The 26,917-nt window shown below is 35.1% G+C and overlaps 1 protein-coding gene across 1 annotated transcript in view; it reads right to left on the bottom strand.

Annotated features, from left to right (window-relative positions):
• Positions 1 to 16,647: 16,647 nt before the first annotated feature.
• ZNF804B (zinc finger protein 804B) overlaps positions 16,648 to 26,917 on the bottom strand; it is a 509,244-nt gene continuing 498,974 nt past the window's right edge. Inside the window, exon 4 of the mRNA XM_004431321.3 lies at positions 16,648 to 21,082. Coding sequence (XP_004431378.1) covers positions 17,416 to 21,082 — 3,667 coding nt within the window. The 3' untranslated portion in view covers positions 16,648 to 17,415. The remainder of the gene's footprint in view (positions 21,083 to 26,917) is intronic.

The following is a 26,917-nucleotide window of genomic DNA, read 5'->3' as shown; positions in this document are numbered from 1 at the left end:
AAGGAGATGAAAGATCTCTATACTGAAAACTACAAGACATTGGTATCCCATGTTCATGAATTGGAAGAATTAATATTGTTAAAATGTCCATACTACAGAAAGCCATTTATAGATTCAATGCAATCCCTATCAAGATTCCATTAGTATTTTTTACAGAAGTAGAAAAACAATCCTAAAATTTATATAGATCCACAAAAGATCCTAAATAGCCAAAGTAATCCTGAGCAAGAAGAACAAAGTGGGAGGCATCACACTTACTGATTTTAAGCTATGTTATAAAACCATAGTAATCAAAACAGTACGGTACTGGCATAAAAACAGAAACATAGATCAATGGCACCGAATTGAGAGACCAGATATAATACCATGCATATATGGTCAACTAATATCTGACAAGGGTGCCAAGAATACTCAGTAGAGAAAAGACAGTATCTTCAACAAATGGTGCTGGGAATATTAGATATTCATATGTAAAAGAATGAAACTAGAACCCTATCTTACACCACTCACAAAAATTAACTGAAAATGGATTAAAGACTTAAATGTAAGACCGGAAACCATATAACTCCTAGAAGAAAACATAGGAAGAAAAGCTCCTTGGCAATGACTTTTTGGATATGACACCTAAAGCAAAAGCAACGAAATAAAAAATAAGCAGTGGGATTATATCAAACTAAAAAGCTTCTGCACAGCAAAAGAAATGATCAACAAAATGAAAAGATAAATGATGGAGTGGGAAATAATATTTGCCAACCATATATCTGATATGAGGTTAATATCCAAAAATATATAAAGAATTTATACAACTCAATAGCAAAAAATAACAATAATCCAATTAAAAAATGAGCAAAGGACTTGATTAGACATTTTTCCAAAGAAGGTATAGGAATTGCAAACAGATACATGACAAGGTGCTCAACATCACTAATCACTAGGGAAATGCAAATCAAAACCACAATGAGATATCACCATAAAGACAAGAGATAACAAATGCGGTGTAGATGTGGAGAAAAGGGAAACCTTGTGCACTGTTGGCGGGATTGTAAATTGGTACAGCCACTGTAGAAAACACTGTGGAGGTTCCTTAAAACATTAAAAATAGAACTACCATACTATCCAGCAATTCCAGTTATGGGAATATACCTGAAGGAAACGAAAACACTAGGTCAAAAATATATCTGTGCCATCTTGTTCATAGCAGCATTATTTACAATAGCAAAGACACGGAAACAACCTAAATGTCCATTGATGAATGAGCAGATAAAGAAAATGTGGTTTATATATACAGTGGAATCTTATTCAGTCATAAAAAGGAAGGAAATCCTGCCATTTGTGACAACATGAATGGACCTTGAGGACATTATTCTAAGTGAAATAAGTCAGACAGAGAGAGACAAATACTATATGATCTCATATGTAGAATCTAAAAAAAAAGAAAAAGAAAAACCAAACTCACAGTGATCAGATTTGTGGTTACTAGAGGGGAGGCTGGGAGGAGGGGGAATTGGAGGAAGGTGGTCAAAAGATACTAACTTCCAGTTGTAAGATAAATAAGTACTAGGGATGTAATTTTCACACTGTTATATGATATATATGAAAGTTGTCAAGAGAGTAAATCCTAAGAAATCTCATCACAAGAAAAAAAACACACTTTTTTTGTATCTATATGACATGATAGATATTAACTAAACTTATTGTGGGAATCATTTCACAATACATGTAAGTCAAATCATTATGCTGTACACCTTAAACTTATATAGTACCATATGTAAATTATATCTCAATAAAACTGGAAGAAGAAACAAAAATAAAATAAAAATTTATAAGGAAAAGAGAATACATCTAGGTCTTTTTTATCTTAAGTTACCATATGATTATGGCATAATAATATAGATGGAATAATAATAACAGTAATAATAATTATGATAATTGACAGAAGAAGGAAGAGTTGGATGAATTACAGCACATTACTGTCAAGATTTTTAATATATTTCTGACCTTGATAAAACTCATTGGAATGCAATTTGGTAGTGTATAAAAAATTAATATGTGTGTTTTAATCCCCATTTCTAAGAACTAAACTTACATCAGTAATAAGAGAAAACTATAGATGAAAACACACACTGAAGCATCATTTAAAGTAGCAGAGGGCCGGCCGGTGGCGCAAGCGGTTAAGTGCGCGTACTCCGCTGCGGTACCCGGGGTTCGCCGGTTCGGATCCTGGGCACCCACCGATGCACCACTTGGCTAGCCATGCTGTGGTGGCGTCCCATATAAAGTGGAGGAAGATGGGCACGGATGTTAGCCCAGGGCCAGTCTTCCTCAACAAAAAAGGAGGAGAATTGGCAGATGTTAGCACAGGGCTGATCTTCCTCACAAAATAAATAAATAAATAAATAAAATAAAGTAGCAGAAAGCTGGAAGAGAGTCTAAATAACAATAAAATAGGGAACGGTTGTGTAAATCATAGCATATTCACTCCCTGCAATTTTCTGTGTAATTTAAAATGCTAATTAAGAAACAATGTAGCATGAAAGAAAGAGTTATAATAGTAAGTCGAAAAAAAGAAACCACATGTACACCGTTGTTCCAGAGGTTGACAACTCTGACATAGCCAAGTAATGTTTTTATCATTCTTGTTGGTCTATATAAGGCAAATAAATTGTGGCCATTGTCGTTTTTTTGTTTTTTGTTTTTTTTTTGTGAGGAAGATCAGCCCTGAGCTAACATCCATGCCAATCCTCCTCCTTTTGCTGAGGAAGACCAGCCCTGAGCTAACATCTATTGCCAATCCTCCTCCTTTTTTTTTTTCCCCTTTTTCTCCCCAAAGCCCCAGTAGATAGTTGTATGTCATAGTTGCACATCCTTCTTAGTTGCTGTATGTGGCACGCTGCCTCAGCACGGCCGGAGAAGCGGTGCATCAGTGCACGCCCGGGATCCGAACCCCGGCCGCCAGTAGCAGAGCGCGCACACTTAACCGCTAAGCCATGAGGCCAGCCCCGGCCATTGTCTTTTAATCTGCTAGTCAACTATGATTGCTATGCTCTTTCCTGCTATATAGCTGCACATCTTGACTGAGGAAACATGAATAACACTGTCAACTTTGAGATTAGCTAACTCCTCTATGAAAATATTTAAATCCCTTCTCTCTGAAATTTTCATTAATGACAGGCCCCTCAATTGGCACCTGAACTTGTGGTCTCTTAATAAACACTATCTGTGGCATAGTATCATCATCAAGATCCAAGTAGATGAAGTAATTGTGTGGTTCTAAAGACTTTGAATTTCTGAGAATTTTTCTCCATATCACAACCATTTACTAAATTCTAACGCAAATAACGCCCACACAACCTCAGCAGGCAGAATAAAATCCCCACTGGTTAGCGTTCAGGATGCATTTGCTTCTTTAAGTTTGACACAATGATTGTAAAAATTCAACTCTGACAGGATTGGCATGGCATGTGAGAAAAATTGATGAGGGCAGAATTTCTAAGATACAGAAGGAGAAGAGGCATGCCCATGATGGGCAGTATAATGCTTCAAGGACATGCCAGAAGTCAGCCGGAAGCACTAAAACATCTCTATAAGTAGTGACAGAACCAACGCCATGCTGCCATCAAGATGGGACAGCTCAGTTTTAAACAAAGAAACCAAGGCTGGTGCTGCAATTCAAAGTACGATCTTCCGGGGAGAAACACTGGACGGCGACACAAAGACACCTTTTCCCGCGTAACAATGTTGCCAGAAAGTTAATAAATTTATTTATCATTGGCAAAAACAACCAATCAGAAATCAGGAAGAGACTTTTCCCATGTAGTTCAGGTTTTCTTATGGTGTGCTTTTACTATTTTTATTCTACTCCTAGACTTAGAATATAAAGGAATCTGTCTCTTACTCAAGTTGGTGAGAAAAAATAAAACAATTGAGAAAACAGACAACAAAAACGCCCAGTAAAGGGCTACTGGCTATAAGATGCATAAGAAAATGAATGCACATCAAAGAGATGAAACAGTCACACCTTAATAAACACAGCAACTACTTAAATTGAATGGCAACAAATCCTGGAGTGCCTGTCCTCTTAATGAAATGAAACTTCTCTGGAGAGTTTGCCAAAAGCTAAAAGTTTGCCTCTTATAAAATGCTTTCCTAAAACAGATCTCAGAAGACAACTTCACCTATCATTCTCTGAAATCAGATTTTTCCCTTTCTGGATATGCATTAGTTGCTGATGACAGCAGTGGGAATCTAACCATAGCACATGCATGTCTAAGTATGTCATCAGTCCATATGTCATTGTTATCTCTCCAATGCATATCCATCACATTTTAAACTAACCAATAGCAACAAATTTCAAACTAGTGTAATCACAATATTCCAGTCTCAAAGTCAAGATATGCTTAACATGAGTGACATTAGGGTAAATTTTATAAAAATTCTCTGCAGCCCATCCAAAAGAGATGGGTTTCCCTCAACTCACCATCCTTCTTTGAAGGAAGCAACCAAGCAGACAAGCATCATTAATTAACCATACAGTAATTTCTATCTTATACCACTTTATGTAATAGAACAAACATGGTTTTGAGAATAATAAAGAGACCTGGGTACAAATACAGACTCTTCCTTTATGCACAGACTGTCATTAACTTCTTTAGCACTTATTATTATTTATCCTAATACATAGTTTGCTTATTTATTTTGTCTGTTTTCTTCCTCATCCACTAAAATGTAAGCTCCATAAGAGCAGAGATTTTTTGACTGTTTACGTACTGCTATAGCTATGTCTTGCAGGTAGCAGCTACTTAATATTCATTAGTTGAATGATTGAGGAAATCGGTGTCCAGAGAATTTCCAGCTTGTCTTACCACTTGTAGAGAGCAGTGGGAGCATAACATATAGAGGAGTAGAAATATGCACCCAAACGATATTGGTTATACTACCTCTGATCAGCAGGATCAAACACAATCCCTGAATTTATAGAGGTGACATGATAAGTCCTTTTACAATTCAATGTAAAATTGTATTAATAAATATGTATTAACACTTTATGTACATCTGTGAATTTTACATCTTCAAGGAAATACATCATGACCTATGGATAATTTAAAAATTAAAATAAGAAGCAACACCTCAAGTTCAACAAATATTTTATCGATTAATCAAGAGCCTTTTTGTTCACATATACTCTTTGGTTGAAAATATAGGCTTTAATTTCCAAATTATCATCTATTTACTAATTTGCATTGAATTTTGCATACTGGTGCTCAGTAAAATAACATTGCTTCAGATCAGCCAATAAACTGAGAATCTTCTTTAACTCATGCATTCATTACCTTACTCAACAAATGTTTATAGAGTGCCTACTATGTTTCCAGTACAATTCAAAGAAATTTAAAAATTGTATCGCACACGAGAGGATAAAATCCTGCTCCCATATAATTCCTCCTCTCAAAAAGTTTATTTCTGGGAAGATGAATTTAAAAATATGTGAATGCAAATATAAAGTAAATGTATAATGGAATAGTAAATTATTAATTGTTGTAAGAAACAATTCCAGGTTAACGGTATGAATAGTGAAGTAGATATTCTTTTAGATTGGGTGGTTAAGAACGGCCTCTCTGAGGAGGAAACATTTGTAAAACACCCGAGTGAAAAGAGGGAAGGAATCCTAAGACTACCTGAGGAAAGAGCATTTTATCAGAGAAAACAGCAAATGCAAAGGCTTTGTGTGGAAAATGCTTGGTTTAATTGAGGAACTTCAAGATCAGAGTGACCAAGAGACAATGGAAGAAGATGAAGTTGTAGAGATTGTCAGAGGTCAGACGAAATTGGATCTTAAAGGCTGTTGTAAGAACATTGGATGTTATTCTAAAGATAATATGAAACTATTTAAGAGATTTCTATTTTTAGGATAGCACTCTGTCTCCTCTCTGTGGATTAGGCTCTAGGAACATGAGAGGCAGGGAGACCAGGCAGGAGGTTATTGCTATACCACAGGTGAGAGAAGATGATGGAATGTACTAAAATGATAGCAATGGAGATGACGAAAAGAGGTCAGTTTTGGGGTATATTGTGAAGGTAGAACTGGCAGGACATGGCATGTGGGTTGTGAAAGAGAAAGAGATCCAAGAGGATGCTTGAGAGTTTAATGTGAGAAACTAGGGGACTGAGGGAGCTCTTTACTGAGATGTGGAGCACTGGGGAAGGAATGGATTTGTGGAAACACACCAAGAGTTCTGTTTTGGACATTTAGTTCCTGATGACTAGTAGACATTCAACAGAGGTTTTGAGTAAGCTGTTGAATAAACAAGTGCAGAGGTTAGAGGAAAGTCAGACCTAGAGATTTAAAGTTGAGAAGCATCAGTTTATAAAAATTCCTAAAGGCCCCATACTGAATTAAATTACACAGTGTGTATAACAGAGACAAGACAATGTGTAAAGACTAAATCCTGGCTTACTTCAACATTTAAAGATTGGGAGCATAAGGAAGCTCTGGGAAAAAAGCTGTAAAGAAGAATCCAGCCAGACTTAAGGAAAATCAAAGTACATAGTGTTCTAGAATCAAAGGAAGAAATTGTTTCAAATAGGAAGGGTAATAAATGATGGGGTCTGAAAAGGACCTTTCTCGGGAATGTCCTAGCTGATTAGAATGTGATTTATGCATTCATCTCATGTCCTGAGTACTTTAAATACAGCGTATTTGAACTCATCTCCTGAAATTCAATTATGCCAAATTTTCTAATATTAACTTACTTCATGTATTTAGCACACTGAGGCTTCAATTCTGTCACCATTGGCTCTGAATTGGAGTAATGAAAGTCACTAGGCTTTATGGAGTTTGTACAATCCTAAAAATTATTTGTATACTTATATTGAGATTATAATTGTCAAGTTAAAGGAAATTTGAGCTTTGACTGGATAACATAAGTTCATTGTCCTAAATTGAGAGTTTGGTAGTCAATGTTAGTGCACACAGATAAGGATAAATGTCCAGATAAAAAAATGATCCAAAATGACTACACTCATCACTTACTTTTTCCACACATCATTTAATTTTGCCTTTATTTTAGGCAATGTTGAATAATCCCCTAAAAACTATTTAAGGAATGAGTGATTTAAAGAGGGAAAAATTAAATCCCAGTTATTTCCTAATAAACTATTTCTACAATAAATTTTCCTTACTGTCTTAAAGTCTTGGAAACATGGGAGAAATCTCTTTGCTCACAAACTATGAATAACTAAAGGACAAGTGTCTATTAAAATGTCTCGATAATGAATGAAGCAATCCCATGAAGAGACATTGGGTTTAATTCCTCCTCTGAAGATGTCATGCTATCACCAGGCCAAATAATCAAAACACCATGTCTTTGAACTGTCTCTCTGGTAAAATGGATGTAAAGAAAGTGTTTAATTTGGTTTGTTCACCTGAAGATTCTTTAAGTAGCATAGTATTCTCATGAGTGTGCCAGTCTGCTAAGTAGCTTTCATTCACCTATTGCTGAGCACCTTCACAAAGTTCCACCTAGTTTCATCTCTATGAGTCAAGGCATAAACAAATGCCATTTGGGAATTGACTCTATTCTACCAGATGTAATAAGAGAACAAAACCACAAGAGTATGTGACACCCATTTATGTCAGTGTCAAAAATTTCCATGATGAGCCAAAAATGACACAGAAGGTAAACAAAGCTCAGACCTGGCAGAAGGTTCACACATTACGGAGGGGCAGGCGTTGAGGATACAGACCATAATACATCACCATTTGCTTCTATGTCTCAGTGTGAGTAATAATATCATCTCCTTTCATTTTCAAGAGAAACGTATTTTCCTGCTCAGAGGGAATCCAGGAGTACAGCTAGTGGGAAGGACATGAGCTGAACAGTGTCTGCCTGTAGTAGGTAATTAATAATTGATAACAATTGAACTAATTAATTAAGAAATGAAAGTTTCTGTCATGACTGCACCAGCAGTCAAAATATGTGTGCGCGTGTGTGCGTTTGTGTTTGTATATGTGGATGTGTTGTGTTAAAGGTACTTGTTTTTTTTTTTTGTTTTTGTTTTTTATTTATTTATTTATTTTTTTTAGAAATTCAATATTTTATTTTATTTTTATCTTTATTAAAGGTACTTGTTGATTACTTATCGGGGTTCTATTAAAGAGTCCAACATAGAAATATAGACTCTAGTGTAGAAGTCCAGGTAGGCAGATGATTGGCATCAGAAACATTTCTCCACTGAAAGCTTGGACTCAACCACTAGGTTAGAGAACATAGCAGAGTCCTGTTCCATTAATGCACACGTGGTGACAGGACATCCAATTAAAATGCAGAAGTAAGGAGCTTTTGGACTTGGTTAAAGCTTATTGGAGGGTAAAGAGAAGAGCAAAGGATAGATGTGAGTCAAGAACAACAGAGTGTCTAGTGGTCATTTCCGGGAACACGTGGTCTGAGACTTTGCACAGATTATATCATACTAAGATCTAGCAGATGAGTGCTGTGTACTGCTGTCTTGGGGAGCACAAAGATAAAGAAAATTAAGTGAGGAGTGACAGGTAAGTGGAATCTTAAGTCATATTCCCATACCATTGGTGATGCTTGATTAAAGAGATTTCCAGGTAAATTGAGTCCTTCTGAGAATAACAGCTTATTGGGGTTATTAATTACAATAATATTTTCAGAGTTTACATTAAAATTATTATAAATGTGCAGAATGCCACCACATCTATATTACCAGTTAAGGAATATATTCTGGAAACTGTTCATCGAGCGTTCTGAGACCATTACAATGTATTAGATCCCAGTTTTTTAAGCGAGCAAATAAAAACAGAAGGACTTCACATAGTATAAGTATAAAAGGTTTCAACAAAGAATGCATCTATAGAACTTTTAAAGTCATATTTATTTTCAGTTTGAGGAAACAGCTTTATTTTATAACACTAAAATTTTAAGAAATAGTCTAAGAAATCCCAGCCTTTAAATATATAATATAAATATATACAGTAATAAATAAAATGTTAAATGCATTTTAAATTCAGCAATGTAAAATACAGAATATTTCCATACCATTTTTCTTTTGATTTTGTTCTTATATTTCGGTATGTATAGAAATACTTGACTAATACTCTTATACCATTAAGCTTTTTATTGAAAAAAATATTATTGCATTGAACTACAGTCCAAGTAATTTATTGAATAACCTAAAATAGCTGCTTTGCATGTACAATAGTGCAATTTACTTAGCCACAGTATAATAAAAAAACATTTTGTACACAGAATACAAAAGAAAATTATTGGATTATGTATCATATTGCCAGACCATCATCCAGTTTAATTGCAAAGTAAATACTTTAAACAGAATCGAGTAAGGTGGGGATTTGTTTTAAAAAGTTACATAACCAATTTACATTGTCAACTATTTTATAATTTTTCACAAATAGAAGGAACCGACGATTTGGCATGGTGGAAAAGAAATCTATTCTTGAAGTTGATTGTTTTCATATGTGAATATGTTTTGAAAAACACTATTTTGAACAAAGATCAGGGTCTGCAACTGAAGACTAAAAAGTATACTGATTGAGAATACACACACAAAAGAATACATACTCACATACACACTCATTTTGTATATTTCCAATTTGCCCGATTTATGTTTCTGCCAAGATGCTCTTATTTAAGAAAGGTGGTGGGGTACCTAAGGAGGCAGTGACTTTGAGAAGGGAATTGAGAAAGTGGATTGAGAGCTCTGCCTCAGATGCAAAGGTTCACAAAATGGGGGAAAAAAAAAAAAGGTCCTTTGGCTTATCTCTCTAATATTGGCTTATTCTAAACCTAACCGATTCAGCCACTGCTTCCATTTTAATATAGTTTAATCCAAAGCAATACAACAATCACCTTCACATGTCTACCTAATAGGAGAAGTGGATAATATTTTTGCTGGAATGAAATGATAACCTTTGAAAATCCTCTAGACCCAGGTTTACTGGCAGGAAAACTCATATTTTAGTAGAAAACTCCCATCTTATTGAAGTAGTTTCAGTCTGAGACACAAAGGGCAGTAAACTGTTTCCTGCCTGCTGTATGGAAGTGGTCACCCACTTGTTTTTTTAATAATGTTTCTATTTTCCAAGGAGAACTCATTTCTCTTCAGGAGTTCACTATTTAAAGAATCAAAATTAAACCTCTCCACTAGTCCTGCTGGGCCAGAGATAAGCACCAGGTCAATTTTGCCTCTAAGTACATTAGCTACATACACTGATGTGTGAGATTTGGGTTCTTGCAATTATGCCTTTAGAAAATTGGATCTGGTAGGTACATATTTTTCTTCAGAACGTTTAACCATCTTTCTGAAAACTTGTGGGGAAATTTTCAGGGAAGATTGAGAGATGTGCTACTGGTTTGATGTGGTCACCAATGTTATTTCACTAATAAGGAGGCAGTGGACTCTCCATACAGCCCGAGGAGGGCAACGGGGCATTTCCTTCATATACATCTAGAACACTGGGATACCAAGTGGTACCCTGAAGGGTAGAGCCGTCTCCAATCTCCAAGTATAATTCCAAGTGCTTGAGATGCATGATGTTTTTGGATCAGCTTGAAAGTATGGTGAAATTCAGAAACCGTGTCACTGCCGTCATTGGGAACTTTGTAAGTAAGCAACAACTTCATGCACTAAGGAGATAGCCAGATCCAGAAATATGATCCTGAGTAATCTTACTGATTAAATATTCCATTTAATGGGAAAGCTTTCTAGGATTAGTTTCTTTGAATATATCCCTATTCAGAGATAACAAGGAGATTCTATTAAAAGTCCTGGCAGAAACGGAAGAAAAGGAGTCACTGTCAAATCCATTTTCTGTAAGTGAAATAGAAATTTCAAGAGATCATTCTGTGAAATGTCTGCCTAAGAAAAACACCCTGGGAAAGGGGAACTTCCCAAATTATTCCTTATATTCTATTTTAATTATTTCCTATATTTTATAACATAGCATATATGAAGGTAAACACACAGAGAATATTGAAATACCCTCTTTAAATCCTATTGTATTTTTTCTTGCTGAATTTGGCAGGGAATAATTAAGATGAACTTTCCCACATTTCCAGTTCTTCATACAAAGATTTATTTTGTTTAACCATATCCTGAACCCAGGGAGGCTATCTGATGGTAAACTGGTTCTTAATCTCTAGGAAAAATATATAGATAGGGGTGTGTGTGTGTGTACACGTGTGGATAAAGAGTTCACAGCCTTTCTTAAAACATTTTCAGTTTTTAACTGAGCATTTATAGTTTGACAGATACAGAAACTTGCCTCACTATGCCAAGTGGGAAAGAGTAATCCCATAAAGAAAATTACTCCATATATATCAGACAATGGGCATAAAAGAAGTTTAATGCTGAAAATCAACTGTCAAATAATTGTGCAAGTGAAAGGAAACAATGCCAAAAACAAATCCATCACAGTGGCAATGTTTTTAAGGATCTATTTTAGAATTCAATATATATTTAGAAGTCTTTCTATTTCATTTTCTTCCAGAGTGTGTTTCACTTAAGTAAAAGAAAATAAAATGTTTGAGCCCACACTCACTAATATGGGGGAAGTAAGAAAATGGTTCATAATGTTCTCCATAGCAGGAAGGGCATTTTGAGTATTATCAGAAGAAAAATGTTAATCCAAAACTAAGCCCTGTGAATCAACCATCTGCAATTTGGAAATTATCCTAGAGGATAATTGAATATGTCATTGATCACAAGCAAAATTCCAGTAAAACTATTCTGAAAATCTCTAAGAATTTTGCTCAAACAAATATACAAAATTTCTTCAATATTTCAGTGATGGAGATTTTACAACTTTATACAAGCAACCCAAATTGTCAAGGTCTTCTTCAGGTTGAGTCAAAACCTATTTGCAGTATCTACTTTCTCTGCCCTAAAGAGAATAAATATGATCTTCCACAGTACACAGCTCCATGCTACTATTCAGACATTTAAAGTTAGAAAGTTATCCCCAACATTTTCTTTCCTCAGTAAGTGTTCTTTTCTTTGAAATACACATATTAGTTTCTTTATTTTTCATGTGGCATTTACCAGAGTCTGTTCTACCAAACATTAGTTCTATGAGATGGTCCACAGGAAAAAAATGTTTCTGTCATTATTTCTTCTGGAAAGTTAATATATGCTCTCCCCCTCCTGGAAATGTCTGGTAGACACTGCTTGTCAAATGTTCTGAGATATGCAAGTAATAAAATAAACCTATTTAACCCAAGATTTTCCTGAAGTATTTGAAAATGGAAAATTTTTTCAGTTAATTTTTGTTAATTCACAGAACTCAATGTTATTCATGGGTGTAAAAACATAAAATTGATCTGGTATCATAATTAGTCAAACCTGCCATTTATGGACACTTCAGTTTGCCAATAAGTCTCTTAAATTGTGTCCCAGAACAACACTTAGTTTTCCACAAGTAGTCTAATTTTTCCCAAGTTCTAAAAGAAATCCTTTTTCCAATTCTGTATAATTCCTTTAGTACAAGCTAATACTTCATAACTTTGCACCAGCTTCTTCACATCATTGGGTCATATGGAGCTTGTAATCTACGAAGCCCTTCATTTTATTGATGAACTGGTATTAGACTCTGTCTCCCCAACAATCTACATGTACAAGATTTTTTTAATCAAAAATAAATGTAGGATTTGACATTTATTCATGCAAAATTTCACCTTTCAAATTTGTCCCATTTTTATGCTTTTTGAATTTTTTTCACACTGTATTTCGCCATTCACTACACGTGCTAGTCCTCTTGGGTTTGTGTTTTTCTCCTATTTGATAGATATGTCTTCCATGATTTTGTCCATGTTTTATGACAGGTTGACTGTAACAGAGTACGACACAAAGCCTCAAAACCAGTCTCTACAACCCTCCCTCCAATTTGCAATTAGTCCAGGTCTCAACACTCTTTCAGTATAGCTGTTTAACTAGCTATAAAAACACATTCATCACACAGTGCCAACTATTGCCCATAAGGATATTTATGAGAATCATAAAATGTCTCTGTATAAAATCTCCCAAATATTTTGCTATCTTTTGCCCCAACCACTCCACCACAATGTCTCTGGTCAAGGTAACAAGCACGTTCTGTAACTGAAGGAGTACTTTTTTCCATCATCTTCTTACTTGACTCAGGAACATGGGAGAGAGTTGATCACCCTCATTTCTTTGAATCACTTTCTATGCTTGCCTTATAGGGCATACATGGTCCTGGTTTTGTTCCTATGTAACTTGGAAGTTTATCACAGTCTCATTTCTTGGTTCCTTCTCTTACTTCCACTCTTCAAGTCATCTAGGGCTCAGTCTCTGAAAATTTTATCTACCCTACCTACCCCAGATGATATTATCCAGGTTAATGGCTTCAAATATTTTCTATACATTGATGATTCCTGAAAGTATATGCGCTTTTCACACCTCTACTCAAACTTCAGACTCGTATTTCCACCTACCAACTCAACATCTCCACTTCAATACTTAATAGGAGTCTCAAACAGAATACATAAACTGCTCCTTCTCACCCATCCTGCTCTTCCCACAGTGTTCTTCATTTCAGGTAACAGTAAATCCGCCCTTCTAGTTGCTTGTGGAAAGACTATTATGTCATTTCTGATTCCTCTCTTTGTCTTACTCTTACACCCAATATGAAGCACATGTTCCCAGCTCTACCTTCAAAATAAATCCAGAGTCTCACCACTTCTCAACATTTCCACTAGACTGTCACTGAACAAGTCATTGCATTCTCTTTGTCTGAAACATTTCAATCTACTAATTGGCCTCCTTACTTCTGCATTTACTCCCCTAGAGATTATTCAGAATGCAATAGCTGAGTGACCCTTGTAAAATCTGAGACAAATCCTGTTGCTCCTCTGCCTAAACTATCCAATAGCTTCTCCTCTCACAACAAAAGCCAGTCATTATAATGGTCGACAAGATCCTAGATGATTTTGCTCCACAATTACTTCTCTGACCTTATCTTCTGTAATTCTCTCCCTGAAACCTTCTTTCCCACCCACAGTGTTCTCATAGTATTTCTTGAGCATGGCAAGCGCACCCAAAATGTTGGTTGAAATCTGCTCTTCTCTCAGCCTGGAATGATCACTCCCTCACTTCCTTCAGGTCTTTGCTGAAACATCACTTTCACAGTGAAGCTTCACCTGACTACATTATTGAAAATTGTACTTTACCCACTACCCCTGGTCTGAGCCCCTTTATCTGCCTTTCCTATTATTTTCCTCAATAGCGTTTATCATCATCTGACAGAGTATATATTTCATTTGTCTATTCTGTTTTTTTGTCTGCATGACTCAACTAGAATTAAACCACATTCTGGCATTATTTTTTATTAGTGTTGATTTTTATTATATCCCCAGCAGTTAGATTACTGCCTAGCACATGGCCCTTAAATACTTGTTGAAGGAGAAAGAAAATAAAGTGGATAAATGAGAAATAAAATTCTTTTATTTTTGTACCATTTGTTTTTAGTATACCGGTTTCTGTTACCAATGATTGTCTCTTTCTTTTCATTAAACATTCTGCTTAAAATTTTATCTATAAATATGCTAACTTTTAAGTCAGTAATATCTATATTCAATATTCCTCTCTTTATAAAAGTAGAGATGTTTGTTCTAAATTCTCTTCCATTCTGCATGTTTTCTCAAGGACAATTGATGTCATGAGGCCCCCTTTACACAATTTTAATACTCTATGGTAAAATTCTTCTAAATATGAAAATGCAAATTCATTTGAAGTGGCAAAGAAATAATTTTATCTATATGTTCCAAATTTCTTATCCACATTGCTTCCAATTTCCACTTTGAAGCACTTTCTCCTTAATAGGAAAAGCAAAATGAAATCAGATTCAAGTAACACTTTATTTTTTTTTTTCATTACATCATCTGCCCCTAGCAGTAAGGGGTAAGCAGAACCAAAAGATGAACTTCTTTTGATTTTCCCAATAAATGTGATATTAAAAAAGACATTAGCATAATCTCTGTTCATTTTGATCCATAGCTATTATGTTACTATTTATGGATGTATGGCACCTTAACAATTACTTTGAATGTTTTCCCCATTCAGTTTATATGGTTTGTTTAAAGGACTACATTTTCCCGCCTCACTGTAATCTTTTATAATTGTAGCTTTCCTCATGTGATGCCACATTTTGCAATTCCCCATCCTGGAGGAAAAGTTCTTTTATTTAAACGGTGAAGTCCTTTTTCCCATAGTCCAAGAAAATATATCCAGCGAACATTGTCATCACTGATAATACAAGATAGTCATTTCCATGCCGTCAATTCACATCAATCTATTCTTGTCAGTCAAAATTAAGTGCCCAGTAGAGGTTCTCTGGTCAAATCTTCTGAGATTAAATTATCACCAAGACAATTATAAAAATAATCAGGTACTGTCTTTTCCACAACAGGATTTCTAGTGAGTTCCCATAATTACTCTGTCTTGGCTCTATGCCAACTTTGTAATCTGTTTTAGGGAATAGTCATCCACATTACTTTTTTTTTTTTTAATGTCCTGGGCCACTTGTCATCTGTTTTTATAAGAAATAGTCCTCTTATTTCACTTGTTTGGATTCCCTCAACATTTATCAATGTTTATCACTTTTTTGGAGATCCATGCAAGTATAGAGTCTCTTGCTATTGGATCCTTTCCTCCATTTTTCTATTCCTTTTAGATAAACTAGACTTTCTCACTGCCATATCCCAGTCAAAATTCCCATCCCACAAGTTCTGGTGATATCTAGGAAACTATGTCTTTGCGTTAAAATTTCAAATTCACTTTGTTTTCTCTCCTTCGTTTTCTCTCTCCATCTCTCTCTCACCAGCATCAAAGATGTCCTTTCCCACTGTTCCCCAAGTATTAAGAATTTACCTTTCAACTTTGTTTTCCTCACCTGCTCAGAGGAATGATGATAATCATCTCAAAATACAGCTGTGAATATTAAATGAGATTATATGGACCAACTGCTCAGCCTCTCTTGTTGCACAACAGACCTTCAGTAAGTATAGCTTTCTTGCCTCTGAAGCCAAGGCTGAATAAGTCACTCCTCTCATCGTCTAATGGTAGAGGAGTATGTATCGTCATACACACAGCAGTGGATGACTGATTACCTCCATTTCTGTTTAGTTTGATTTTCTCTGAAACCCAGGTTTTTGGGGAATGTGCAGTCATAAGTTTTTATTACATTTTAAGAATATAAAATAATAAGCCTAACTGGAGGGCCATTTGAAATATAGATGTAAGAAATGCAAATTCTGTGGGCCAGAAACGTTTTGAATGAATGTTTAAAATCATTTGCAAAATTGCATGAATGGTGATTTTATTCATCATCATTCACTGTATTTTATAAATATCTAGTACAATTGAATAAAACACACCAAATACTTCATAAGATATTCTCAATAAATATCAAGTAAAAATTCTGACATTTCCAAACCTTTACCTCTCCACTTATGGCTGAACACATTGGCTGAACACAGTAATATTTCTGAGTAGAAGAATAAGGAATACTTAATATTTTAGTCCCTGTAATATTTGAAAGATTGACCAATATATTCAAAATGTTATTCTGAGTATATTTTATTTTTCATTGTGCATTATCAAATACTGATGATAGTTTATATATGTTTTCTTATACAAAAATTAAACATTCTTACTTTTAGATGTTGGTGATTCTTACAGTTACAAAATTCTCTTGACATAGATATGTGTGAAATGAAGATAACCCAATTTTTCACAGAAACTCAACAATACAATCTGTGTAAAGATTGTTTTCATTGGAGAGTAGTTTTCAACCTGAATTAATCAGAAAATTTCTTGCCATCTCTTATTTCCTATGAAAATATAGATCATATTGACTGAAACAGATTATATTGATTGAAAGCTTAGTCAATAGTTAACCATAAGAATTATTTTTAATAATTAGTTCATTTCACCGAACTTTTATTATTATCTGATGAATAAAACCAAATGTGCATTCATTCATTCACTCACTCAATAAACACCTAGAACATATGGTATTATGTTCCATTTGATTTTCTTTGTAATATTAATGATCTGCCTGAATGTTTTCTGTAACATTTTATAACATTATGTGAGAACTCATCCAAAACAGATCTTTAACACTTTTTCCTCTACTTTCCCATAAGATTATTTTAAATTCACTCTATTATTTTTGCAAGTTAAAAGAAATTCTTAAAATGCTCCTATTTCAATATTGGCAACTCAGTTCATATTTAAATGTTGGTCACAATGTGAACTGGTATATATTTTAAATCTTATAACACTCAGATAGACCACTTTAAATATATCATTTTGTAGGTAGTGACGATTTGTTTTATTTATCCATGAGAGGGGCTTTAACAGCTATGAGTTCAAGTGCGCTGACACATTTAAGGCCTCTTTCACTCCATTTAACTGTTGCATCTGACTGGAGCAAGAATGATGGCAAAGATCTTGACCTTGAAACACTGGTTGAATTAAAGGATTCAAGTGGATGATGGAAGTTGTGGCTGGGTTTAAGTGAGGGCCAAACAATGTGGGGATAAATGCTGCAGGGGGCAGGGGCTGAAGTGTTATGTGAGAGGAGGGGAAGGGGGCAGCAGTGACTAAATGCAGGGGATGACCCGCTAAGAAAGTGGGATGTGCAGGGATGATGGTTGGAGTCAGAGGTGAAAATGTGAATGGAGTAAAATGTGGCTGTGAAAGAGGGTGTAGATGAGCTATAGGGAGGTGACTGCTATGGGAATTTAGGGAAGCAGATACAGCAAAATGCTGCAGGAACGTGTGGTGGACGGTGGTGAGAGAAGTGTGCTGGTGAACTGGAACTGTCTGTACAGCTGAGGCCGGAGAGAAGGCAGCTGGCCCTGTAGCAGGCAAAACTCGAAGATGCTTTGATAGGAGCTGTTTCTGCATATGCTGTTGGGCTTGTAGCTGTAGGAGCTTATATTTATCTATCTCATCAGGAGAAAATGTTATTGGCTGTTGAATTAAAGGGGGAGAGATAGATTTATGACATACTTCTAATTCATCTGCTACCTTGTCATGCTTCTGCATAGTTCTGTCATAGTAAGAGTTTATATTCCCCTCTACGTGATTCATATGCATGCTTACATCCTCTAAGTCTAGATTTATTTGGTCCTCTTTGGTCTCTGTTGAATCAGGAACACCAGTATATCTATTAGATGGAAAAGCACCAGGGAGATCATTTAGTACTGGGTCACAGCTTTGAATAAAAGGTTGGACTTCACTAATTAAATGTTCTGATTGTTCTTTTGTTGTTGGGTTCTTTTTCGTGTTTGGTGACTGAGATTTGGCTACTACGTGAATTATACCTTTAGAAAGATGATTATCATAATCAGTGTCGACTAAAATAGTAAAATTATTTGTCTGTGAACTTTTGACTTTGTCTTTCTCAATAGTTCTTTGAATTGCACTGCCTTTATCATTTCTTCTTTTACTTGTGTTCTGTATTTTTTCAGACAAAGACAATGCCTGTCTGTCACAGCCTGGTGGTATAAATTGAATTGTGCATTGGATCTGTGAATGAGCCTCTAATCCATTTTTACAACTGTTTGAAGAGACCTCAAAATTAGTTGATTGTTCCTGACACTTCTTGGCTTGTACTCTTTCTAAAAGGCTTTTGGCTGTCAGGGAGGTCTTCTCTCCTTCTGCAACGCTCAACCTTGTGGTTTCTGAAGAGTGGCTGGAACATTTCCTCAGAAGGCAGCTGATATTCCCAGAGTTACACTGCATGGGTTTTACTTTTCCCAGATCACAAATGTTCGAGGTGTCCAAAGACCATTGACTTCTTTCACTTTTATTTAAGTAATAAATTCTTTCTCTTGAGTAAGGACCCAGTCTGCTGTGCTGAGGTCCCTGGCAATGAGGTGCTTTGGCACTGTTCCCAGCACAGAAAACCTGTGAGCTAGTATCACAATGGGTGATACTCCTGGATTTGGGCTCTGAACACTGTTGTTGATTTTTGCCCAGTTTATATCTTTCTCTGCAGTGACCATATCCACGTTGTGAGTGTTTTTCATTGTTAAATGATTCCCGCAATTTGCAGCTCCTCTCTCTATGTGCTCCAGACCGCAGGCAGGCACTCTGTGCCGTCTCATCAGATAAGCAGAAGCAGCTGTGTTTCCGGCGTTTCAGTTTGTGCCTTTCAACGGAGCTGTGCTCTCTTTTACAAAGGTAGAGCAAACGACCTCTGCCATCGCCACTGGACCTTTGACTTGAACAAGTACTTTTCAAGCTGGATGTGCTGCCAAGGGATATGTCTGAAGGGCTGGAATGTCTATTCAGAGACAACTTTTCAGAACTTCTCTTGTAACTTCGATTTCCACATCCAGAAACGCTGCCAGTCATGCTGATACGGTTACTATTCAAAACTACACTGAAGTCCTTCCCATGGGCATTGTGACCCCTTACTGTGTAAGGACTAGAATTCCAGGTGAATTGATTTCCATCTTCAAACTCTGAATGAGGATCACAGGGAATCTGTTTATGCTTTTTAGTCCTAGAGATATAAGGAGAAAAAGATAGGTCCTCATTTGCATCATTTAGAACAGCCCTTTGGCATCTTTGCCAGGGGGCCCTTGACGGTTCCTTAAATTCATTATCACTATTACCATTGTTTGCTACACAATTCTTTACAGAGATATCAAGGTAAACAGGCACTTCAGGATTTTTCATTTCCAAATCACTTGCAGCAAAATTATGTTTATTCATATTTGGCTCAGAATCATTGTCGCCCAAATTACATTTTCTCTGGAAATTTTCCCAATCTGGATTAGCTATCATCATCTTTGGTTTCAGAGATTGATTATCTTCTTGGATCAATTTTTGTTGGCCTTTGATTAAACCTGAGACTTGGCTCTCTATTGTAGTCTTCATTTCTGAGGATTCCTTAATCAATTTTGTTTTTAAGTTCTCTGGATCATTACCATCCTTTGTGTTCCGAGAAAGCTTAAAATCAAAATATAATGGGTTGCAGCCATAAGAGATACAAGGCTCTGTTTTTGTAAAGAGCAGAAGTTCTGTGGGCCATTGAAGAGTGGTGTGACCATCCTTGCTTTGTACGTGGAGAAAAGGCAATGGCTTGGACTTCACATCATGGGGACATGCTTCTCTTATAAGCCTTTGCACATTTTTGCTAACTCTTTCTGTTCCATCTAAAGATTTTTTTCTCTTCTCCATTCTGGAGTTGGGATTCAGATGCACTGTACTGTTTTGCTCACTGGGCTCTAGTGATGGAAACTCATCCAGACATTCAAATATCCTGGCATCACTGTGCTTGTAAATGTTTGGTGGGCTGGAGAAAGCATTTGCTTGGCATGAATGATTAATGCAGTTTTCTGAAGTGTTCTTCAATGTATTTCTAGTTCCTTTTTCTCTGCTGGAAGGAGTAATATCCATATCTGAAAGATGAATGTTAGATTTAGAGAATGAAGCATGAACGCCAGTGGAATCTTCTAGTCTTTCATCAATAGAGTCATTTTTGTCTTGCAAAATTTGAGAGTTTATGGAGAAAGAATTGTGTAAAACATTTTCCAGATGGCGTGGTGAGATGTTTATATCTTTTTCCTTGGTAGGGTGTGTATCCTCATTTGCAAACCTGCGGCACTTGCATTCCTCTGCAGCTTTTGTTTTGCAGATGGGTGACTTGTTAGAATCATGGGATTCTTCTGTGTTCTCACTGAAAACTGATGCTGAAGATTCTAATTTTAGATGTACTTTTTTGGAAAAAGAAAATGATACTCCTGTCCTGTGATTTGCATTGCTGAGATCTGAAGATGTTTGTGGTACCCGATTTCCAAACAAATAACGTCTGTCCGTTTGTAACTGGTGTCGGTTTGGCATGGTGGACCGCTGTTTATCGGAAATGCTTCTAGAGAGAGTCTTTCCTTTAAGGAGAAGAGCACTTTTCATGCATGATACCTTTCTTCCATTCTTAACTGGGAAAATTCCTTGTTGAAGTTTCTTTTCCATGGCTACTCTGGGGGCTTTGTATGTTGGTCCATTTGCAACACTGTAAATATAATAAATATTTAAATGATTAAGACATTAGATTTAAAATCTTATCTATGTGAACATTTTGTAGTGTTTCTATGATGGGTTCTGCTACTATTTATGAACTATTTCTACTATAATATAACCATTTCACTGTGCTTATACAGTCATGCACCACATAATAACGTTTCAGTCAAGGATGGACCAATATATGACATATGGTAGTCCCATAAGATTAGTACCTCATAGCCTGGATGTGTAGTAGGCTATACCATCTAAGTTTGTGTAAGTACACTCTATGATGTTCGCACAATGACGAAATTGCCTAAAGATGCATTTCTCAGAAGATATCCCCATGGGTAAGTAACATGTGAATGTATAATTCAGTGTATGTATGTTTTATAGTGGCTATTTCTAAAATACATCATTTAAGTGTATTCTTTTGAAATTAGCAAGAAGCAATAGCAGGTGAATGTCTTATGCTAGTGCTACACAAGAAAATAAAGTATTGCGTTTACATCAATATATGTCCTCCAGAACCTATCAATTCTTTGGACTATAAATTTAACATTTTTTCACAAAGTTTTCCAGGTGGTGTGTTCACATTAAATAAGAAATTAAATAGAATTAAAAGTCACTTCCAAAGTATAAAAATATATCTTTAATTTGCTTTTTTGTACAAGGTCTAGCATTTTATAATTTTTATTTACTTAGTTTTAAAATTCCTTCATGTTTAGTTCCTTTTGCAAAAGGATACTTAGTTCTTTCTTTATGACTTGTCACTAATTTGACTAACTATAATGAATGCATAATAAAGTAACACACATTTACAAACCATCTCAATATCTTTAATTACTTTGAAATCTTTTCTTTTGCTTCTTACTCATTGAAATATTTTCTTTCTACCTTTTGTGCATATATATATATATCTTTTAACAGTTTTTTAAAGATTATTCATTCTACTGAGCTTAATTAGTAATTCCATCAGAAAACTAGAAACAGCAATATAACACATGAGATGAAACTCTTAAGATTAAAATTGTCTCTTTAATGTTGTTGTTATAAAATCTCTATTATAAAACAAGGCCTTACTGGAGGGAAGGCAATACAAATCCTATCATTTATCTGACTATTTGCTTTGAGCTGACTTTCTTTCCTTTTCTTTTTCTTTTTCCACATCTTTTTCCACTTGGATGTATGTTTGTTTGCTTTTTTATATTTTAGATTTTTATTTCATTTTTATTCAGTCCTTTGTTACTTGAGTATACAATACTAAAACAACTGGTAACTTTTCCATGTGTATCTTAAATTCTAATGGAGAGGAGTGCTTTCTGAGCCCTTGGTCTGAGAAATTCTTACTTGTTGCCATCACTTAAGACTATTTGGCCAATCAGTATAGAACTTTGGAGTCACATGCCTTTTGTCCACCAAATTTGTCTACCTTGTTTCATTGTCTTAACATGTTCAAGAGACATATTTAAGTAGTCTCCTTTTATTTATTTTTTAAATGAATCTGCTTGTGCCTTTATATGATTTTGTAATTTTTCCATTTTACTTATATACATTTTTATTAGATTTATTATATATATCTGTTATATTTGTTATACATAATGTTTTTATTATATTTATTATATATAATAAATTATATTTATGTATATATGTATGTATATATACATTTTACCAGACTATAGTTACAGATTTATTTCTTTGGATAATTTTTTTTTTTTTTTTTTTTTGGTGAGGAAGATTAGCCCTGAGCTAACATCTGTTGCTAATCCTCCTCTTTTTGCTGGGGAAGATTGGCCCTGGGCTGACATCCGTGCCCATCTTCCTCTACTTTATATGTGGGACTCCTGCCTCAGGATGGCTTGATAAGCAGTGTGTAGTTCCACACCCAGGATCTGAACCTGTGAACTCCAGTCTGCCGAAGCAGAGTGTGTAAACTCAACCACTATGCCACAGGACCGTCCCCTTCCTTGGTTGCTTTTTGCTATTACTTCTGGGCACTTTAAACTCAACTTTCTTCAGCTCAGACACATTTTCTTCTCTGCTGTCTCTGGTTATCACTTCTTCCCTATCCTAGTTTCTTGTCCTGGTATTTACATGTCAAATTTATTGGCTCTCCTGAATATACATATCTTTTAGGTCTTATTATTTATCTTGGTACTCTAGTGTCTTTAGTCTTTTTCTCTACTTCAGAAAGAACTTCTTGTTTTTAATTTCTATTTAACTGATTCAATTTTTCACAATGTCCAAACTGTGGTTTACTATGCCCATATGGATTTTAATTCACAAACAATAATTTTAGCCACCATTCAGTCTCTAATAATTTCAGATTGTCCCCTCTTCATAAACTAATGACTGTAGCCCTAGTTATAGTGTTCTCTTAAATGTTGTCAAAACTCAATTTAGACATTTTCTGAAAGTCTATTCTGTTCCTTACAGTCACTGTCTCATAATGAAACTTTCCTCTTATTCATCACATTAATCTCTTTTTTGGAATAACTCTTATGTTCTTTAGACACGGTTTTTAGGCATATTTAATGGGAGGAATGGAGAGGAACACTCTAAGAGAGTGTATGGGTTATTGAATATTTCTTTCAAATAAAAAGGAAAATAGGGAGCATAGAGCTTTACTACAGTTATCGGTCTTTTAAAGTGCCTGCAGCCTAAGGATAGAAGGATGAGGTCCAGACACATCTGCAGCCCTGAATTTTGCCTCAGTACCAAAGAGATTCTTTTCCATATTTGTAGCCGCATTTTGAATTAAGAAGGCGCTACACTTCTGTATTAAGTTACCTTCTCCAGGAACTTCAATCATCTGATATTATTTGCACTAAACTTAGCAGAAATTATTTCAAGAGTCTGGTGTATAGATATTATCATTCTACCCCTCCTGATTCCATTCAATGCAGATATTTTACTATTTTTATATTCTCCTCTCTATTTTTTCCATTAACAATATTTTGCTTATTATCATGGCACTGTTTTGTGCATTTTCTTGTTTTGATTTACGTCAGCCTAAATGTTCTATTCTGTATTGCTGTTTTATTTTACCATTTATCTCTCTAATGTGCAAGCTTCTCTCTTTTATATTCTTTTAAATATTTTTAAACCTCTTTGCTTATTGTTTTTGTATTCTATTTTGCTCTTCCTGTCCTTAATTCTTGTTCTCATTTTGCAATCCAATCTATGTTTAGATTATATTTTTTCACAAGTTTTAACATTTTTATCCTCATTATTAATCTTTTATACCTCTTATTTTCATGCTTTCAACTTTTTATCTCATTGCTTTATAAACTTTAATTTCCCTTATCTTAAATCTAATTTATTTTTATTATTTTGGACTATCCTAATTTTCTATCTCTGTGATGTTTTAAATTCTATTATTTTAATACAAGTTTATGCTTATATCATAATTAAAGGCTGAATTTGTATAGTTATTTCCTCATTTATGATTTCACTCCCTCCTCTAGAACTTTCTTTAGTTTCTTTCTGTATTTTTTACCTAATTATTTTTATTTATAATAAAAAAGTGACTATAAAGGTAGCCCTTTAATTTTTATTAATGGAATGTCCATTCTAATTGTTCTCTAAAAGTTCTAATTCTTGGCAACTCAACACATGCACAGTTTAATTCTCTCCTGTGCAAAAAGTATACTTTCCAAACAGGAAACAAACATATCAAAACAACATGATTTCTTTAAGTGATGTAATTTCCTAATGTTCCATATTATCCAGCTCTTATATAAGGAACTTCATATTCTCAGAATCAATAGTCCTACAATTTTTAAAATTTGGAAAAATATCCACATCAAGATGCGCTAGACTTAGACATACACATAGTAGAAGTTTACAGAGTGAATCTCCCCCCATGAAATAATTGGTTTTACTGAGGAATCATATTGGGTTGAACTACCCAAGAGATGGCCAAAGTTGACTGCCTTTTATAAGATCCGTTTGTAGTTTCCTGCCATCATTTTTTTCATCAGTGTGATTTAAATATTCTTACTACTAGTAAATTAACTTCTCTTCCCCATGGAAGAATCTTCTTGCTATCTGCATCATCTTACTCAGAAGCCCTCATTATAAGAATAAAGGACAAAGAAAGGTTGTCCAAGAGAAAGGTAATACAGATGATTTTTTTTTCTTTTTTCTTTTATTTCTTATTTTCATTTGTCAATTCAGCTGCCAAAATGAAAATATTTAATAATTCTATTAAATGACTCCCCTTAGGCCATGAGGCTGCTTAAGCAAAGAGAATAATTGTCTGGAGGAGAGATGGTGGACAGTAGAAAACAATGAAATAATGTTCCTAGTTCAAAGTTCTGTATTTAGAAAGCTGAACACCTATCATTTCCCTAACAATATGAAAAGATTGGGACCTAGAAAGCCTGCCTACTCTATGAAGGATATGTATGCATTTCTTCAGTTAATAGAATTTCCAGAGGGACAGTTCAACCCCATCAAGTGGATCTTTTAATTTGTTTTAATTTGTAAGGCACTTAGTGGGTAGCTCTGTAAACTTAGAACTTTTAAACATAAGCATCATCACCATCATCACCATCATCATCATCATCACCGTCACCATCATCATCATCATCACCGTCACTATCATCATCATCAAGGCTACTCTGATCCATTGTCTATTTCTCCCAAAGGAAAATATGGAATGAGTGAGTAGAAACGTAGAAGTGTGACAACTTTCATAATAACAAAAGAACAAAATTATGTCTATTAAAGCTACTCAGATTTTCTGCTGTGTGGCCTTAAAGGATCTATCTAAAGAGTGTCTCTCTATGGTGAGATTTGCCCCTTTTTTAATTATCTGATTTATTGCATCTCCTGATTAATCACCCAGGAATTAACATCTTCCACAGACTTTTTCCTGCATGCTACCATAATAACTATTAGACTTCTAAGACTTTCAAGTCCTTCTAAGTCCTGTTTTGCCAAGGACTGTCTGATATCTTATTGACAATGTGCTCAAACAACATATGATAAGATCCTCATTGTGCTGGCAGGTAAAAAGTGCAGTACCAAATGTGTGTCCTATTTCTAGGATTGTGTCGTACCTCAGAGCATGCATTTTTGTATTAACCTCACTTTTGGATACATGTCTTTTCTTTTCTTTCTTTTTTTTTTTTTTGTGAGGAAGATCAGCCCTGAGCTAACATCCATGCCAATACCTCCTCTTTTTGCTGAGGAAGACTGGCCCTGGGCTAACATCTGTGCCCATCTTCCTCTACTTTATGTGGGACACCGCCACAGCATGGCCAGACAAGTGGTGCGTTGGTGCATGCCTGGGATCCAAACCCGGGCTGCCAGCAGTGGAGTACGCCCACTTAACCGCTATGCCACAAGGCCGGCCCCCTGGATATACGTCTTTTCAACGTTTACTTTTTCTTTATACCAAATTTCTCACTAATTTTTAATATTATTTATCTTTTATGTATTTTCACAAGTTAATTAAATTATTCTAAGATAGTGGTAGAAACACATGAATATATGAAAGCTGAAACTGTGTTTTTACTCATAATTGATCCTTAAAAAATAATATTCTCTTAGAATCACATCTGAGGTTGAATATTTTATGGTACTGTAATTGAATCATTCATTCCCAAGTTTATGTATATTGTTTTTCATTTAAACAACAGAGGTTTAAATTCTGGCACAGAGCTATACATTTCACAATTCGCCAGGTTGCTGTCAACTACATTAATTAGCTACATTAGTGTTCTACATTATGATTCATATGAACACAAATCATAATCTGCAAATTTAATTGCATTCCAGGTAACAAGTGCCTCACTTCGAAACATTCAGCCGTCTCAAGCTTATGTAAAACTGCTAT

This window comes from Ceratotherium simum, chromosome 1 (assembly GCF_057802395.1).
Source record: "Ceratotherium simum simum isolate JZ-2026a chromosome 1, ASM5780239v1, whole genome shotgun sequence".
Classification (NCBI taxonomy): domain Eukaryota; kingdom Metazoa; phylum Chordata; class Mammalia; order Perissodactyla; family Rhinocerotidae; genus Ceratotherium; species Ceratotherium simum.
This window is presented reverse-complemented; position numbering and strand designations above follow the sequence as displayed.